The sequence below is a fragment of the Temnothorax curvispinosus genome, unplaced genomic scaffold (genome assembly GCF_003070985.1).
Source record: "Temnothorax curvispinosus isolate PA1 unplaced genomic scaffold, ASM307098v1 QBEX01010211.1, whole genome shotgun sequence".
Taxonomy (NCBI): Eukaryota; Metazoa; Arthropoda; class Insecta; order Hymenoptera; family Formicidae; genus Temnothorax; species Temnothorax curvispinosus.
Genome location: NW_020219991.1, coordinates 274,225 through 292,539, shown reverse-complemented (window position 1 = coordinate 292,539; position 18,315 = coordinate 274,225). Strand labels below are relative to the sequence as shown.

General features: G+C 32.8%; 1 protein-coding gene across 1 annotated transcript in view; it reads right to left on the bottom strand.

The window, feature by feature from the left end:
• Window positions 1–18,315, bottom strand: part of LOC112459897 (metabotropic glutamate receptor 8-like) — a 122,305-nt gene that overhangs the window by 59,498 nt on the left and 44,492 nt on the right. Inside the window, exon 3 of the mRNA XM_025024259.1 lies at window positions 15,463–15,678. Within this exon, the coding sequence (XP_024880027.1) occupies window positions 15,463–15,678 (216 nt within the window). The remainder of the gene's footprint in view (window positions 1–15,462; window positions 15,679–18,315) is intronic.

The window sequence follows — 18,315 nt, the reverse complement described above, 5'->3', positions numbered from 1 at the left end:
ATTTTATGTTGCAAGTGCCTGGAAAGTGGTCTATCACGCACGCGTAGAGTGCGTAATGGGGCACTTTCCATGCACGTGTTGCATAATATTGTTTTAACAATACTAGTTTTGCTAAAAAGAAAAAGTAATGACATCAAACATTGCGTCAACTGAGTATGAATTTTATCATCACATCATAAAATTTAATTCTTTTATCATATTTATAAAATTAATGTAGGTACTTTAGGTGCCCGGGTCTTATAGAAACTGAATAATGGAGTATGAGTCATGCCCGCCAAGTACATCAGTTTTATAGGCATGATAAAAGAATTAAATTTGATGATATATATAATATGATAATATATATATATAAACTCATGTTCAGTTGGTGCAATATTTAATATCACTATTTTTATAACAAAACTTAAAATATTGTTTCATTTAACAATACTTTTTTGATGGACGCAGACACTTGACGCTCTTTTTTTACTTTTTTTAAAAATGTTTTTATGATGTTACAATCTAATTGCAGTGAGAAATTTTTAATAAAATTATTAATGTATGATATCTTCTTTGCACCTATGAAAGTGTTCCAATTTCCCTAAAAATTTTACTTATGCTTAAAATTTTGTATAAAAATGTTTAATAACTTAACAATTATATTAATTTTAAGATTAAATATTATACTAATCTGTCCTAGTAGGCCAGTCATATTAGACAAATTTAGGGGGTGAACTTCCAATTAATCTTCCCAGATTGCAACCATGAATCACTTTAATTTGAATATATTGTTTACAAGTCGGATAACGCTTAACTTTGTGCGTCAATAAAAAAATCAGCGCTCGTTATACGAAAAAATACAAATCCTTTTTTATTGCAAATTTTTTCCGCAACAAGATGCATATGATAAAATTCGTTTCAAATGAATTTTAAGGCCTGAAAACACTGAAAAACTAAGATTATTCCAAAAAGTCAAAATTTTTTGCTTACATAGCTACAAACTAAAAAAAAAGTTCTCAGATAATGTGTGACTTTTAGGGATTTTTAATTTTATTTTAAATGACGAGTAAAAATCACTGGCGCAACATTAAAAAAATGGCGAAATTGAAGATTTTTGGGATCCGAGTCTCAGAGTTTGACGGCGTGTGCAAGCTAAACGACTGACTTAACGATAAATGTTGTTCAAATCATTATTGTAGATAATTTTATGCTCTACAAAAAAGGTATGTATAGTTAGTTACCCTATCTTACTAAGTTTTCGAGATATTTGAGAAAAAATAAAAAGAATCACATTTTTTGTTGATAATATTGTTAATAACTTTTTATTCCCCGTTAATTTTGCAAAGCAAAATAAATCCCACTTATAGCACCTCAAATCAAAGCGATTCATGGTTGTTGTAACCTGGGAAGATTAATTGGAAGATTCGATGTCTAATATGACTAGCCTATAGTTTATTCATTCTCTTCTTCTTCTTTATGTGCCACGTTTGATCTCCCGAACGTTGGCGATTATTCTGGAGAATGCATCGCGGTTCTCCGCCAGTTGGAAAAGCTCTTCAGCACTGCTTATGCTTGTCTATTCACGAATGTTGCGTAGTTAGGATATTTATTTTTGATCAGTTTCTTCTTTACTCTCTATTTTGCCTTTCATTATCAACTATAGGAAATAAAACTTATCATTATGAAGCATATATGCCCTAGATAAAAGATTTTTCTACATTGTATTTTTGTCAATAATGATCTCTTTGCTCTAGCTTTCTGTAGGACCACATTATTGATCACAAAATCTGCCCAAGGCATCCGTAGCATTCTTCTAACTACATTTCAAAGGCCTCCAATCTATTCAGACATTATCCATTTAGACATCAGCCATTCTCTATTTAAGATAAAAGATTTCTATGTTTTTTTTTTAGATGTTATATTTTATATGCTTGCTTCAGCGTCATCCGCTACCTCTTGCATTTCCTTTTTTGTCTCCTCTTCGCAGATTTATTTGTTGCATTTATACATATTGTTCGCTAATTTTGGCTAATAATAATGCAGGCAGGTATTAATACCACAAGACAATAATCATATGGTATTTTGCACGGCGCTCTTGACATTGATAATTGTTAATTGTTTGTGGAAAATAATTTTAATAATTATCAATTGTAAATATCATGCTAAAACAGTAATTTGTAATTCTTGATCGTTAGGTTTAACAACTTGAAAAAGATACATCAGTTCAAATAAATAAATCGCGCAAAATATCTCTCCCGATAAATAACCATTGTTTTAATACGTGTACGAATTACATACGAATCGCATACATATGTGATTATGTATGTAATCGCAATAGTTTATTAATCTCGCAGGCTTAATATTCGCTAAGGAAATTATCGCATATATTGGGTCTTCCATACCATTTATGATGCACATTTGGAATAATAATATGATGATAAAGGGAGCGATTTTGCTGCTATTGCTCGTTTGAGTATTGTCGTATGAATGACAATATATGTAATGTAAAGCTGCTATACATTACCAAAATAACACCAAGGCCATATTCATATGTCAGTCTATTTCGCTATCACAAAATATTTGATATTATTTCTACAAAATAATTGTACTCGGAAAAGAATAATTTTGTTCGATTATGAGAGCATTTGAAAATATCGAATATTGTGTATCTCTATTTGTGTCTTTATATTGACAAGAGAATTCATTTTTAATTGCTCGATACAAATATATATTGCTATTAGAGAATATTATCTGTTATATGCAAACTATTTAATTTTTTTAAATAAATTAAACAATATAAATATAATAATAAATGTTAATTTAAAAAAATTAAATATTGCATTAATTATTACTTATTGTCATTTGAAAGAATTGTTGAATCTATTATTTAAAGAATAAAATTTATCTTTGCTTTTATCGTAAAATTATTTATATGTGTACCTATTTATTCTAATCATCTTTAGATTTTATAGACGACAAAGAAAATAAAAATATATAATTTTAATAAATTGATGTTAAATTAAATCAGTAAAATGTATGGCAATTATAAATTTGAAAATATTAATAGTGAATTTAATAACAATATAACACGATATGTCGAGATATATAGCCCAGGGCAAAATGTTGACCTACAACGTTAATGCAATTTAATGTTAAAATCTGTTAGACTGTTATATATACTGTCAAGTTTATCGATCTGATTAAAAGTTTAATTAGCTAAAAACATTTTTAATTTACTAAAAATTGTTATGTTTTAATTTTATATTTAATTAACGGACAAGAGTTGTTATATAAAATGACTATACCAGTAAAGTCATAAAATAACATTTATCAATGTCTCCTTGAAACGTAGTCTCTTTATTATAAAATAATTTATCATAAAACAATACAAGTTGCTCACGTTAAAAGCACCATTAAAAACAAAATGATTATACGTTAGCGGTCGGCACAAGCCGACGAAAGCGTAGGAAATAAGGAGGGTGGTACGCTGAGCCGCGAAAGTAATTAGTCTTATCCATCACTGCGATTGATCGTGACGCGGCAAGAGATGCAAGTCTTTATCTTCTACATTTTCCGAGCCTCGTGAGTATATATATACGCGCGTGTCCGTCAGCCGTCCCCTTTCTTATCCGTATATTCAATTGACGGGTTACTCGCTCGCGGGTGCTTCATTAGCGTCTCGCTTTTCAGGGGTAGGAAAGGATGGAGAATTGTTATATAAGTTAAGAAAAAAATAAAATAAATATGTTATAATCACCGAGTATTTATTTGAACTTTTAGTAATTCAAAATTTATGAAGCTTTAATTTGACATAACAAAAATATTTAAATTCTAACAAAATCAACAAAAAAGGTAACTTTTTTTTTTAATTAATATAGACCCCCATATTCTAGGCATCTAATAGTAATAAGAACCATCTTAGAAGATATCATGAGATCCATTGTTTATGCGGAACATTTAAATGAGTAAGAAAGTATTTATTTATAGAAACAATAATCAAATGTGTAAAAAAATAGATTTTAAAAAATAAAAAAGTTTTTTTATCATTTTATAATTAGTTTTTACGAATGCAAGAGTCGCAAATAGAATTGTTTGCCTCTTCACAAGCTACGCAATCGTACGTTTAAAATGTGTGTGTGTGTGTGTGTGATTCTCTCTCTCTCTCTTTCTCTCTGATGTAATTGAAGCCAGTTTTAATTACGCCATTGGAGCTGGTTCTAATTACCCCATTTGTGTAATTTTTGGTCGGTAATTAAAAAACAACTATTAAAAAAATTTTTTAAATTTAAAATGTTTTAGTAAGCATATGATAATAACAACAAAAAAAGAATGAATTCAATTAGTAGAAAATTGAATGAAATCAATTAATGGAAAATAAAAGTACTTACTCGTTCAAAAGAAAAATCGATAAAAATTGTAATGGTGCGGGCGGAAACACGACGAGCATTTTCCCGGGCAAACAAAGCGAGATTGATGGATTGTTCGAATGGAAGCGGTGTTCCACAGGCAGTTACTCACATCACGGGCGGGCTCGGACATATAACGCGCGATAGTCAATTTATTCTAAGACGATTCTTATTATCCCGTGATTCCTATTCCCCCGTTTTTCCTCATATTACGCTCATACGATAGAATCCGCGCGAATCGCGCCCGATCGAATTGTCGTTTAAGTTTTTTGTTTAATTATCGCTCGGCCAGCTGACCGAGCCCGAGAGCGAGCAATATTGCGGATTGATACGAATAACGGATCGAGGTCAACAGCGAGGTGAAGCGGCGATTTCGAAATAAATGGTGCGGCCATTCCAGCGATTTCACCTAGTCGGATATGACGTGATCGTCATCGGGTTAAACGACGTCACCATCGACGCTCCATTGGCTATCCACAATATCGTCCTGTTGATGACTAAAATATATAGTAGCTAGCGAGCCGCCGTTGCGTCGTACGAGTCTGCCGTAATTTTCGTCAACAAACTTTACCGTTAATGAAACTTTAATCTCGAAGTATTTATAATGTCGTGTTAGGTACCGCAAGACGAGTTGGAATTGTGTAGGCGGAACTTTATGTCACGAATGAGTAGTGAATGAACGATTGTTACAGGGGAATCTAATTTGTAATCATTTCAGCAAATTGTCATAAGACTTTAATATTCATTATAATAAATAATTTAATTCTCGAATTAATTTTCACACTTAATTAATAACAACATTTAATTGGCAGTTATCTTTCTTATTTTCTATTTGAACGTGATAGGATGTCTCAAATTCTTATATTTTCGATCTTAGACACCTCTAGGACTTTTCCGCGACTTTGATTGTAAAATTTCCCCGGTAATTTAATATTTTATGTTACTGTGTACGAAAAAATCGTGTTTGTAGAAAATGACAATGAATCCCGGATAGGGATTCGATCGTGATGACGCATAGTTACCTTGCCGGTCACTAAATATTAGAGTTTACCATATTTCATATATACGGAATTGCAAATATTTACCATACTCATCTTGAATTTTCATGATGACACACTGTAAACGTGCCTCCTCGCGTTTGCTGTATGCGAAACGTGGTATTGCAGAAACTGTCTAATATTTGCGAGCAGATTTCGACACGGTGTTTCGCAGACGGTTGATAAACTAGCGCTTCTTCCCGGAAGCTCACTGTCCTGCGCATGCAGACATTGTAGACTAATGAACATTGCAACGCACCTGTGGGACTCCCTTCGCAACTTTGCCTTTCATTCTGCATGTTGACACGGTAGTTATTGCCATAATCGAGTTAAACTCTACCGGGATGAAAGGGCCGGCAAAGTACAATGGTGATTGCTGAATAATGTTTGGCGAGAGGATTACACGCGATCAATGTCGATTTTAACGAATGAGCGGAATAATCGGAATCGAGAATAATTAAAATATTACGATTGCTTTTTAATTGCTTTTTAAAAATGTTCACGTGAGAATATAGGAATAATTACTTGTATACTGTATTATTGATTTGAATCTAAATGTTTGGACGTTACTATCATAGGCTCTAAAAACCGCTTGATATTTGATTGGTTTCATAAGTCCACGTTTTCTGGGAGATATTTGAACTTCTTATCACAACATGCTCTTTGCCAGAAAAAAAGCACGGTTATTAGCCTAACGGACAGAGTCTTCAGATTGTCACACCCTGAATTTCACCAAAAAAACTTGAAATCAATAGTTTGTATTCTAATAAAAAATTGCTATCCTTTAGATTTTATTTTTAAAGTCATGTACGAAACTACCTTTTTGCAAACCTCCATGTAATTGCAAAAGAGAATACTGTTGATAGAGATCGATTTTTCGTGATACCATATGTCCCCACAATAACAGAAAAATACAGAAACATTACGAAAGATCTTAAAGTAAAGTTATCGTATGTGAGCATAAATAAATTAAACAAATTTATTAAAGTACATAAGAATTTTCTTTCTAATTCTTCGAGGAACGTAGTATACAAGATTAACTGTAAAAACTGTGATGCATCCTATGTTGGACAGACAAGTAGACAACTGCATATGAGAATAAAAGAGTATGAATCTCACATAAGGAGGAATGGCAGTAGTCATTCGGTGGTGACGGACCAAAGAGTGGAATGTAACCATGATTTTATTTGGAATGATGTGAAGATCTTAATAAAAGATTATTATCTGAAATGATTTACATTAAAAAACAAACGAACGGCATGAATTTGCAAACGGACACGGAGAATTTACCAGAACTGATGTATATAAATGTTATTGAAAGACTTGCGAAAATATAAACACATTGTTGTTCTCGTTCGTCATATTTCCCCATCTATGTACATACAGCAATGATATTGTAAGAACTGATGTGTCAGTGGTCGTCTAAACGTCGACGAGACACAGTCCGTTCCATTGCTTGCACGGACAGTCGTACAGGGAGAATAATTGCGATGTAACTAATGATGACTGCACTATTTGTAAGTAGCGTTACGTATCTCATAACTTGTTATATATATACATCTTAGGGTAGTTGTCACTCTGAGTATCTATACAGGTGTCTTTTCAATCGAATTATGACGGAATATTCTGCAAACAAATTTCCTGGCGCTCAAACCAGGAAATCACACACTAAGAATACCTGGGAAGGCTTCGGAGTGTGCATCTGCCCAAACGACTGTTAGGAGTAACTGATTCGCTAAGAGGTTTACGGAAAAGGAAGGTCCCATGTAGATATAGTTTTATGTAATGTGTAGACAACGCGCTGAGGATGACTCCAAAAAAGGGTCGAAACGTACGTAATATTGTAATTGACACTTTAATCGTGATGTATTTTGACATGTAATAAATTTGAGCGATTGTAACCACGCTCGGCTCTTATTGCCTAATTAATTCAAATATTTTATATACTGAGCCTCTATACAGTTATTGAATCTAAATGTATTTTAATATTTCTCAAAGGAGAGAAGAGAGAGAGAGGGATAGAAGAAAGATTTCTATACTTTGATATATTTATATCCTCATATTTTTAAACCGAGAAATTTCTCTTGATTTAAAATTTTAAATGTATATGTATATCTATTATAAAACATCATATTTTTGTAAATTTTATATTCACAATCTCTAACGCTGCTAAGTCCCTATCCTATCTTCGAATCTTTGCATTCTGTAAACTATGCATCCTGCCAACTCGCCACAAAGCTTCTTTAGTAGTCGCTTCTTCACTTATCAGTTCTTTCTTCTTTGTAGCTTTGACTCGTTAAACTTTTGCAACTTTGGATCTTCGGATCTTCTTATCTTAAACTTTTAAAAGTTTTCCCGTGGCAAATGGTGCTGATGCTCACACGCTATCTGAAGTGATGAAAAATGTTCTGCGAAACACATCAATAATTTTGTACGTACAGTAAATAATTCTTTAAACAATTTTGTTTACGCATATAATTTTATATGTATAGCGAGATGACTATTGAATTACTTACTTACTGAATTATCAGAAGAATAGTATAAGCACTTATCTTAATCGACTCATTCAAAACTCACTCATCTTACAATTAATCGATTTACTCAAAAGTACACAGTAAAAAATCGTGTGTACATAGCGGACTATATGTTAAAATTTTCTTGTGTTACCAAGATTTGGTTATTATTTCAATGTAAAATTAACATACAACAGCTGTTATTATTTCCTTAACATTTTCATGTGTTACATTTACGTCAACGTGATAACTTTACACTTTATACATGTCATTTAGAAATTAAATATTATTTTGAGTTCTTTTAACACAATTACTTTAAAAAATCAACACGTCTTACAGTTATTTTAACACATAAATAAAAGTTAAAGTAAATTTTCAAAAAATCGTAAACTTTGACACACAAAATAATTAAATTGACTAAAATTAAATGTTTCTATTACCCATAATTCAAGTAAAATCTGTAAAATAATTAATATTATGTGTTAATATAACTTGAAAAATAAAGTAAAAAAAAAAACAAATATAAATGTAAAGTATAATGTCAATTAATTAACATTTCTAATTTGTCAACAAGTAACACACGATAAATGAGTCATTTTAACTTAAAATTTAGAGTGGACTTTCTGGGACATGTAAAAAATGTTAAAATTACGTATTATTTTTTACTGTGTACAAAGTAGTTTAACAAATTGTTACATTTCAAATTGACAGTCAAACTGTTTACAAACTGAGAGGTACTTTAGCTTACTCTTATTTTTTTTCTTAAAAAAATAAGACAGCCATATAAGAGTTATACGACTTTAATTTAAGTCAAACTCAATTTCTCGAGACGGAAGCTACGAGGATACGTATGTGCGTGCTTGCACTGTCGTTTGTTCTCATCGCTGCACTTTTCAACTGCAATTTCTCACAACCGCCGGGAATGTTAGCATTACATTCGATTTGCTCTATTTGTTTTCCAACGATTCCTCGTATTGATATATGAATAAAATTTGCCGTAGGAAAATCATTCGAAAACTATAATATTTTTATATGGCTTAATTTGTAGTTATTCCCATCAATAAATCATTAAGTTTGCAATTCTTTATCACAAAGAAGACTCGTCATAAAGATTGTAGGTTCCATAGTTTCAAAAAACTCTCGTCAAAGAGATCCCACGTCAAGATTAAAAAAAAAAGTGTTATTTATAAAATTTTTATTTTTGGTACTCACAGTCTCTTTTACGTGTCCCGTCTTTAATTAACCCGGAACTCTTGATTGAATTTTAAAATAGCCGTGATTTATTGAGCATAATGCACGCATTATCTATTCATAATTTTTTAATCAACGTTATGAAATAGCTCAACGAGACTCGGTAACGCAATATGACTCTCTAACCAACACAATAGCCTCTCACTCGATTTTCTGTTGTTTTTAAAATATTTTGTTACACACAGAATATTACATCGCGTTAACGAAATTTTTCATGAGAGCACAAAATCGCTCGGCCATCGATTAACAGAGCTCGATAAATAATCCGCGCACGTGCGTCCTCACTGTCCCATCATCAGGGCTCGTATTCACACACTTGACATAATAATTTAATCTATTTCCTTTCATTTCCGCCACCAACGACCGACCCAGTTATAACCGCAAACCCCTATTTAGTTACGTCATGACGCTGACGTCGCGGCGCATGATTTAGGAACCAGCGGCCATTGTCCGTGAGACAGAACCAGGTCGATTGCAGTGATTTCGTTCAGACGTCTGACACAAAAATATCCGATAAAAATCACTACAACTTAATCCGACATTACCTTGCGCAATATGCGCGCGGAGTTGAATTGTGCGGATATGACTCCACGTGTCAGCATAAAGTTCAGTCAAAGCGAGAAATGCGCAGTTAGGTACAGTTTGCGGACAGACGTAACACACACGTATTAATATTGCTTTATATGTTACTTTCTTGTGTGGCGTGCATAAATTAACTATAAATTAAAGAGCGAAGCTGGAAAAGTTTGAGTTTAATTCGTTGATTTTTCTAGCTTTTATAATTCTACAGTCAAACATGTGAAATTATTCTTTTTTCAAGAACTAGGATGATCCTTAACTCGAGAACTCGAGCGCTTTATTTCTTTTTTGTATAAACGGTCACCTGGACCTACTTTTACACCCCAATTAAAAGACATTGTTATTAATTACATATTGCATTTTTTGGATTGTCTATAAATTTATCAGTATTTGAAGACGATATGCAGATATGCATATAGATTTATTCAACATTTTCCGAAAAAAGTGAGGAAAAACCAAAAAAATATTTAAAAAACAAAAAAGCAAGTTAAAATTATTGCAACGTAAGCTTAATTTTTTTGCATTGGGGTATTTAAAATAGTCCTAGTTGCCCGTTCTCGGGTTAACAAAATTGAATTTATTTTCAAAAATTTTAGTCGATAAAATATTTCTAGGGTATCTCAGGGAGAGACTTGTGCTTCATGATAACGCACTGTTATCGGGACATACATTATACAGATGAAACAGACAAGTAAACGGTGGCGAGAATTTTTCTTCACGGGGGCTCTCGCGAGCAATTTATTTCACGAGAATCACTACAAAGGGATACGAGAAATGTGCGAGATTTTCGGGAAGTAAAGAAAAAATATGAAAAGTGATATATGAGATATTTTTTCCTTTCGTCAGTTATCGCGTGATTGGCAATCATAAAAGACGTTTCTCCCCCGTACAATTTCCACCTCATTTTCGACCTTCCTTTATCATCCCAAGGAGCAATTTATTTCAAAAATGCTTCATGTAAATTATGCAACAATCTCTCCAAAAACTCATAGTACGAGAATAGAGCAAATGTGATTATAAATGTACATTGATATTATTAACGTATTGAGATTTAAAAAAAAATTACTATGTTAAAGTAATATGTATAACCCATATTTTTGACTTTTAATAATATTTAATTCCATTGTTTACTGTTCAGTTGCTGCGTGCGCCATCAAGTGTTGCCTATGGCATATCATATTCATGACCCTCCGGTTATTTCGGCAACGGTATTTGTGTTAAGCGCATTTGTGTTAAGCGCATTACTCGGGGTGGCCTAACGCGTGAAAAAAAAAAAAAAAAAAAAAACACCGTATTTGCCCGTATAGTGTGTATACTCCTTATAATAGTATGGACCAGATAACAGCTGACTCACGGTGAGTAAAGGGAAGAAAACCGATCGATCGACGTGTCGCCTCTTCTCGGCGCGCGACCTCAGAGAACTCGAGCGCTGGCCCCGGCCTCGAGTAATTGTGTACAAAAGGCGGCTTGTAGTCTCCTCCGCTATACTTCAATAAATATTTAACCTGTTTTCATCCGCCGTTGTTGGACGGCGGACCGATGTAATCGTAAGTGCGGAGGATTGGCGTGCAGATTCCGCGGATAGAATCGCGTCTCCCGCGCTCTCGAACGAGAACGAGACCCGTCCTCATTTGGCGCGACTGAACGATAAATATTTACGGGTGTTTCCACTTCGGTTTGCGGGACCCCCGGCGCCATTGTACTTTGTAATATTCGCAACCGGAGGAGGACGGCGGCGATAGCGATTTGGATTCATCGCGGATGTATAATTTCCATCGATACATATTTATCACGCGTCCCACACGCTGAAACGAATCGCTGTGACGTAATGGGATTACCCGAAGTTACATCTTGAAACATAAAGTAACGTCTACACATTTTCCTTATTGCTTACACGATATATTTACGTGAACTTTCTTACATTTCTTCTCTATTGTGTAGAACATTCATTTGTAGCTCTACATACATATACCTACGATCTCTATTGACGTTTACATGCAACAATATTATTTAATTATATTTTTTTAATTATATTATCGCTTTGATCCTTCTTTGCTCCGCGAAACAAACGGTAGCTGGTTTTGTCCAACTCTATATTTGTTTACAGAAAAATTAATTTCGCGAGTTAATTCTATTTGCAGCAGATATGACACTCTCTTTACTGCAAACTGTTTGACCTGCATGATGTATAAAAACTAAAATAAATTTTAACATTAAATGTTACAGATAAATGAATATAGAAAAAAATTTAATAAAAACTGCAATTTTATCGTTATATCTATTTTAGTAACATAGCTCGTACAACAGTTACAGGTATAACATCTGTTTTTCTTAAATTTATATGGAAATATACAAAATTGATTTTAAGCCAAACTATTATAAACAATGGTTAATTTACAAAAAAGGAAACAACAAAAAGGAAGAATATTATTCATAATTAGATGAGAATAAATTTTGAGAACAAATGTGTGATGCGTATTGTATCTATATTACAACGACTTAATTTCTACTCTCGCGCAGTTTTTAATTAAGTTGCTGGCAGCATCATTCCCGAAATATTTCGAGATACTATACTCAAAATATTTCATAGGATAACCACATCAACCGGACATACCCATTTATTTCGCGAATTTTGCCATATATATCTTTGTCTATATATATACATCATTAATATCTATATACATAACATTAATAACATCATGTATCATTAACATTATCATAACGTGTATCAGTCTAATATATTATAAAATTATATGCAATTCATCGAATAAAACAAACTGTTATTTACTAAGCAGATCCCTCTGCGTAGCAAAAAGCAGCCTTTGCAAAACTTATATCTAGCTATTATAGCTAAATGATTCGCGCAAGTTTGTTGTTCTAACATTAAACTTCTTTCCAGTAATTGCACAAATAATGGAAAAATGCCATTCATTCGCCATTGCAAAAAAATGTCATTGGCGATGAATGGAGATTTGCTTAAGAAGATTTTTTCCATTTAATCCCCATTAAAAAATCCCCATTTCCTTTCGAATAAGGAATTCAATGGAGAAAATCTCCTTAGGCAATTCGCCATTTATCGCCATTGACATTTTCGGCAATGGCGAATGAATGCACGGAGAGAATTTTTTGTTATATTTTACTCTTAAATTCACTACAAACTTGGGACAACTTGGCAACCAAGGAATTTTTAAAATATACAAAAGACATTTTACAAACAACGTGATAAAAATTACCAAGCAGATTGGTAAATTTTGAAAAATTATATCTAGGAAATTTTCTAGATATATTTTAATAAAATTAATCAAACATATTTTATATTTTAATGTAATAGATATTAATATTTTTTATTATGGTAAATATTAATCAGAATAACTCGCATAAAATTCTTAGTGGTACATGTTGTCCCACGCAGCTACCATGATTTCAGGGTAAATTTTACGAGAAAATTCTCTCCGTGTGGGAATTTTTCAATAAAGCCTTTTATTATGGGCTTTATTAAGTAAACAAGAATTTGTGCATCTTATTGAGTTAATTCATAAATTCAAAAAAGTTGCAGTTTACAAACGAAATTTTTATACTTAAAAAAACATATAAAACAGTATAAAAAACTAATTTATAAATGTAACTTAATTGCAGCAGATAAAAGAATTAGATATCGTGGATCTGGTTTGAGGAAGTGATTCAGTAATTTTGTATAGCGAAACTTATTTATGAACCCAATGTATTACACGATAATTGCATTATGATATTTTTAGTTTAATTTAAGATTCATGAAAATATTTTACAAATTAAAAAATGTAATTTGTAAAAAAATCATAAATTAAAATAATTACACGTACTATTGTATTTTTAAATAAGGTATTTTTGGTTTAATTAAAAATTTATGAAATAAATTTATATTTTACGGAAAAAAATTTAGTTCGTAAAAAATCACAAATTAAATTTATTTAGAAAGAGATTATATATATAAAAAAAACTTTTTGCGTATTCCAGTATGGAAAAAGATTCAATTTTAAATTATATTGTTGCACGTAATAATTCTAAAATATAAGATAATATATCCGTGAATATTCCAATTAAAACAAGTTCTCACGGCGATTGTTCATCGGACCAGGAGTGGCGAGAGCACTAGGAGTTGTTGCATTTAATCAGCTTTGGGGAAGATGTTATCCAATCGTCTCTCGCCACCGTTCCGGCATGGATAACCGACTAAAGCAGCGCATCGTTACTGTTGCTGAAGTTTGGGTAACTCCCAGAACGATGGCACGCGAACAACCATATCTATTTTCGTGAAACGCTCATTTCGCTAAGGACCCAAGCCATGATATAGTGCTGACGTATAAAGCACGAAAATTCGGAAAAGGTAACTACCCCGAGGCTGAAAGCTCAGAAATTCTCAGTTGTGCTCCTATGCCCTGCAGCTTCTTCAATGTTTTTCGATCTAGTAGTTTTGACTGAAATCATGGCGTAAAGTGTACCGTAAGCCGTGTTTATTCTCTTTCGGCTATAAATTCTGTTTGACGCACTTACGATCTATTCAACGTGAAAATACTAATAGATCAAATTTTATATACACTGTTAAATTCATAGGGTTAAATTGAACTCAACTTTAAGTAATTTTTAACTATTCCACTGCTCCTACTCAATATGTAGTTAATTTAACTAAAACAATGTTAATTTGACTAAACCAATGGCGCGATGGCGTTAAATAATCCTATTTTGTTTCAAATTAATAAATTTTGACGCACATGGTAGTTAAAAATAACAAAATAAATGTAACTCATATATTGATTTAAACATCCTCTAACCTTTAACAGTGTAATTCTTCAATTTTCAATGTATTTTGTTAAATTAGAATCTTAAGATATTATGTTTTATCACGTGTCTTAACGTGTAAAATATTTTGTATTAAAAAAGGAAATAATAAAAGTGAGAGAAAAATAAAAGTTAATTGTTCCAAACAGATTTGTGATAATGATCAATAAAGAAATGCAAATTTTCGAACCTTTCCTCGAATCAGTAAATTTCTTATTGCACCTTGGGGAACGGAGAGTGTTCTCTAGCTCGAAAACATATTGGCGATTGAGCTTCGACACGATAAAGCTTGTTATTGAGTCTATAAAGAGAATAAATGTCTGGAAGATAGAAGGAAGAAAAGGAGGAAGTAATGTGCGATCATGCGTCCTGAACGTTCCTCTCGATCAAATTTCTATCCGTATTCTCGCAAGCTCATCGGGGTCATAAATTCCTTCCTTGCACAACCGCTGTTTTATGTCAAATAGATTGAATCTTTTATCTCAAAACCGACGTGAAATAACGTAATTTCTGCGTAATTTAACGAAATAAGCCCCGTGGCAGAGTTCACGCGCAACAGACTGCACCATCGCGCGCGAGAACAATCGGAAAACGAGTATCGATCGTTAAATTTATTTGAAGACCATATTGTCGTTCTTTTTTATCACGAACGCGAATCAAACTACCCTAATTTGATAAAATATATATAATAAACCGTAACTTTTTACAAAATACAGAGCTGTCTTTTCCTCTCATAAACTGCTAAAGAAATTAACTTAACTTGAAGAACGCTTATCGCGCCAGCTCTTTTTAGCACTTTGAAATTTTACGAAATTATCGCGTAAGTACTGCGCGAAACTTACAAGCAGTACGTATCATCATGTTGAAGAAATTGTGACTTACTTGATTCATGTACGATCTGACGAATTCCATACTTTGATCCAGAGCGTAAGTGTCGCTGCTGCAAGAATCGAGGATGAGAGCACCCAGCGTTGTGTTCGGCAGAAGTTCTATATCGGCGTTAATTTGGTCCAGAACGTACAACATGGCCTCTAATCGTTGCATACCCTTCTCTTCTTTCACGGCCCCGCACGGCGATTGACCGACTGAGCTTGAGACCTGAAAACAAATAAATGCGCGCACGCTAACCAATTTGTTCTTTTTTTTTTTGTACAGTTTGGTATAGTTTTTAGTACCTAATATTTATACTTTTAGACTTCCACTTTTATATTTTATACCATAATGTAATGTCATATAATACGTCGCGTAATACATTTAACACGAAATTCTGATTTTAAATAAACTGCAGTCTCTTTTTAATTACATTTTATTTTTCCGCTATATATTTCACATATGTTCAAATATCGCAAGCGTGAGCAATTTAAACGTAATAATGTCAACGCAAACAATAATTTTTCGATCGGAACGAGCAGTTCTCCGGAAGAGCGATAGCGAAAAATAAGGTAGACGTTCAATTTCGATGGATTAATGCCCTACTATTCCCCGGAGCCATTCATTTGTACAATGTCTCGCTACAATAGCACGTGTACGAGCACGGCTTGGCGTCATGGGACCGAAAGATCAAATGACAGACTTCGGCCCCCTCGTATTCTCAAGCACCACCACAGTCGAATGTGTTGCTCAACGTACGCTGTTGACGTCGAGTTCAAGGAGTATGAGAGCGAAGTTGTGGATACGGTTGTAACGACTGCAAATCCGCGCGCGTCGGTGTGGCTGTATAGAGAGTTCCCCGCCCGTCAAACCGAAAAATACACAATCCGGCCAAACACGCTCGTAAATTCTGGCGACAACACGATCCCGCGCCGCTGATTTTAATGTTTGTGAAATCAGCTGGGAACGCTGACCATTCGTTTCCCCGGAGTTGCGAAGCTCTTTCCCGGAATAAAGCTTTTAATTTTAACAATCCGGTATCTGTTTTTACTGAAAGTCGGAATATGTGGGGAACGACAAATATTCTCTACTACGTATTTGACGTATAAAATCAAACATTTAATCTATTTTTATTGTGCATGTTAATGCTATTCAAGATCATGAATTCTAATGTATATTTTTAATTTAATAAAATAAAGAATTTTTTAATCAAGTTATATAAACATATAACAGCAATAATATAATTTGTAAACCCTATTACACAAAGTTAATGTTGTTATTATGTTTCAATATCATATCAATCAATTATATTTTATATTGTCATATTAAAGGTATTAATTTATCACAGAAAGACTTAATAATATGCCATTTGCAAAGTTTATATATTGCAAAATTAAAACGATTAATCGATAACGTGTCAACGTTAAAGATTTTTTTAGTGGGTACATAAATAGAATAGAATATTACATATTAAGAATACAATACATATTTACATGTTATATTAAAACTGTAATAAAACAGTAGTTTTAAACCAAATCAGAAACTTTTACTTTGTCAGTAATAAATAATGAACAACAAAGATTTATTACATATTCGACCTAACTGGCCATCTTTATTAACCTGTAAAATACACGCGTTATTTTTAGTAACATATAGCCACAGGTGAGATCTGCAAAGAGCCCCACAAGTTTCTTTGTTTTCTCTAAAAGTAGTGTAAGATATATAAATTTTAGAGTATACATAATAAATAAAACACATAACTAATATCTCGCATAACTGAAAAAATACATGACAAAAAATAGCGTTTGGGGTCCCTGCCCGTGCAGTTAAAGGTTAATTATAATAATTGTCACAACGTTTCAATCATTGGTTTTAGTTCTTCTCAATCAATGTATAACTTTTGATGCTAATAAGTATTATTTTTTAAATTACTGTAAAGTTTGCGAAAAATATCACTCAAACCAATGTTCGAACTTGCACCTCCCTCCAATCCGTGACGGGCGTCTTTACCAATTCGACCACTGAAGCACGTGATAATATTCATCGCCATAATCAGTAAATATTAATCGAGTGAGAAGGACCAAAACCAATGCTCGTGACGATAATAATTAAAAAAGATGGCTAGTTAGGTCGCGAATAAAAAATATTTATTATTAATAGAGTAATTATGTACATGGAGGAAACCACCTTGGATGACCTTGATATTTGAGTATGTTGTCAAGGTCACCCTCCCGAGTGACCTTCAAAAGGTTTTAGCCCGCACTCGTTGTTTAGTCAAAAGTTATTAACAAAAAAATTTGAGAAATGTAGCAGTTATTTTGAGTATTAAAAGGCAAAAATGACTACCCAGGTAGCAAGCACTCGTCATTTTGACGTCAATATTTGGTCATAATTGGTCAGTAACGTCATTCGTCGATTATGTGACATATATTTAACGTCATGTTTTAATACGTCAAAAAGACTTTGTAAAATGACATTATATAGACGTTTAATTGACTACCCAGATAGCAGACAGTCGTCATAATGACGTGATTCTTACGTCATTTTATGACGCATGTTACGTCATTTATTCCTAAAGTTTAACGTAAAAATGACATTTTTCACAGTATTTTTCACAGGAATATTCCTACATTTATAAAGTGTTTCGTAACTTTATGAACGACGTGGTGAATTTATGGTATAAGTGGATCTAGTTGCGTGTGTAATTATAGTTTTATGACAACTATTTCATGCAGTGTTATAACTATCAAAAAGATATCATTACAAGATTTTTGAACACTTTAAAGATGTACCTGTTATAGACAAGTACAGTTAATAAGGAAACATCAGGGTGAGAAGATCGTCACTGTCCACTGGATCATCGAA